This window comes from Eimeria mitis, genomic scaffold, assembly GCF_000499745.2.
Source record: "Eimeria mitis Houghton genomic scaffold, Emh_scaff333, whole genome shotgun sequence".
Lineage (NCBI taxonomy): Eukaryota > Apicomplexa > Conoidasida > Eucoccidiorida > Eimeriidae > Eimeria > Eimeria mitis.
The window spans coordinates 15043-15321 of record NW_013571669.1 but is presented as its reverse complement, the minus strand read 5'-3'; the positions used below and the strand labels follow the sequence as shown (position 1 = coordinate 15321).

Here is a 279-nt window from a genome sequence, read left to right as displayed (position 1 = left end):
CTGCTGCTGTCATTCGAAGCCCCACAAGGAACTCGCGGGTTAGCTGCTCCCGCAGCAGCACGAGGTGTACATACACCTCAGCATCTGGTGAGACAGGGGCAAGGGCCTTTGCTGCAGCAGCAACCCGGGCGTGGATGGCTGCATGGATAGACAAATATCGCTCCTCCAGCTGCACTGCAACAGCAGCACTATCCGTTCCTGCTGCTGCTGTTGCTGCTGCTGCTGCTGCTGCTGCTGCTGGCGCTGCTGCTGCTGCTGCTGCTGTTGCGGCGAAGGGGA

General features: G+C 60.9%; 1 protein-coding gene across 1 annotated transcript in view; it reads right to left on the bottom strand.

The window, feature by feature from the left end:
- Positions 1–279, bottom strand: part of EMH_0008370 (NEK kinase, putative) — a gene marked incomplete at both ends in the record, with an annotated part of 2993 nt that overhangs the window by 2200 nt on the left and 514 nt on the right. Inside the window, one exon of the mRNA XM_013498319.1 lies at positions 3–279. Within this exon, the coding sequence (XP_013353773.1) occupies positions 3–279 (277 nt within the window). The remainder of the gene's footprint in view (positions 1–2) is intronic.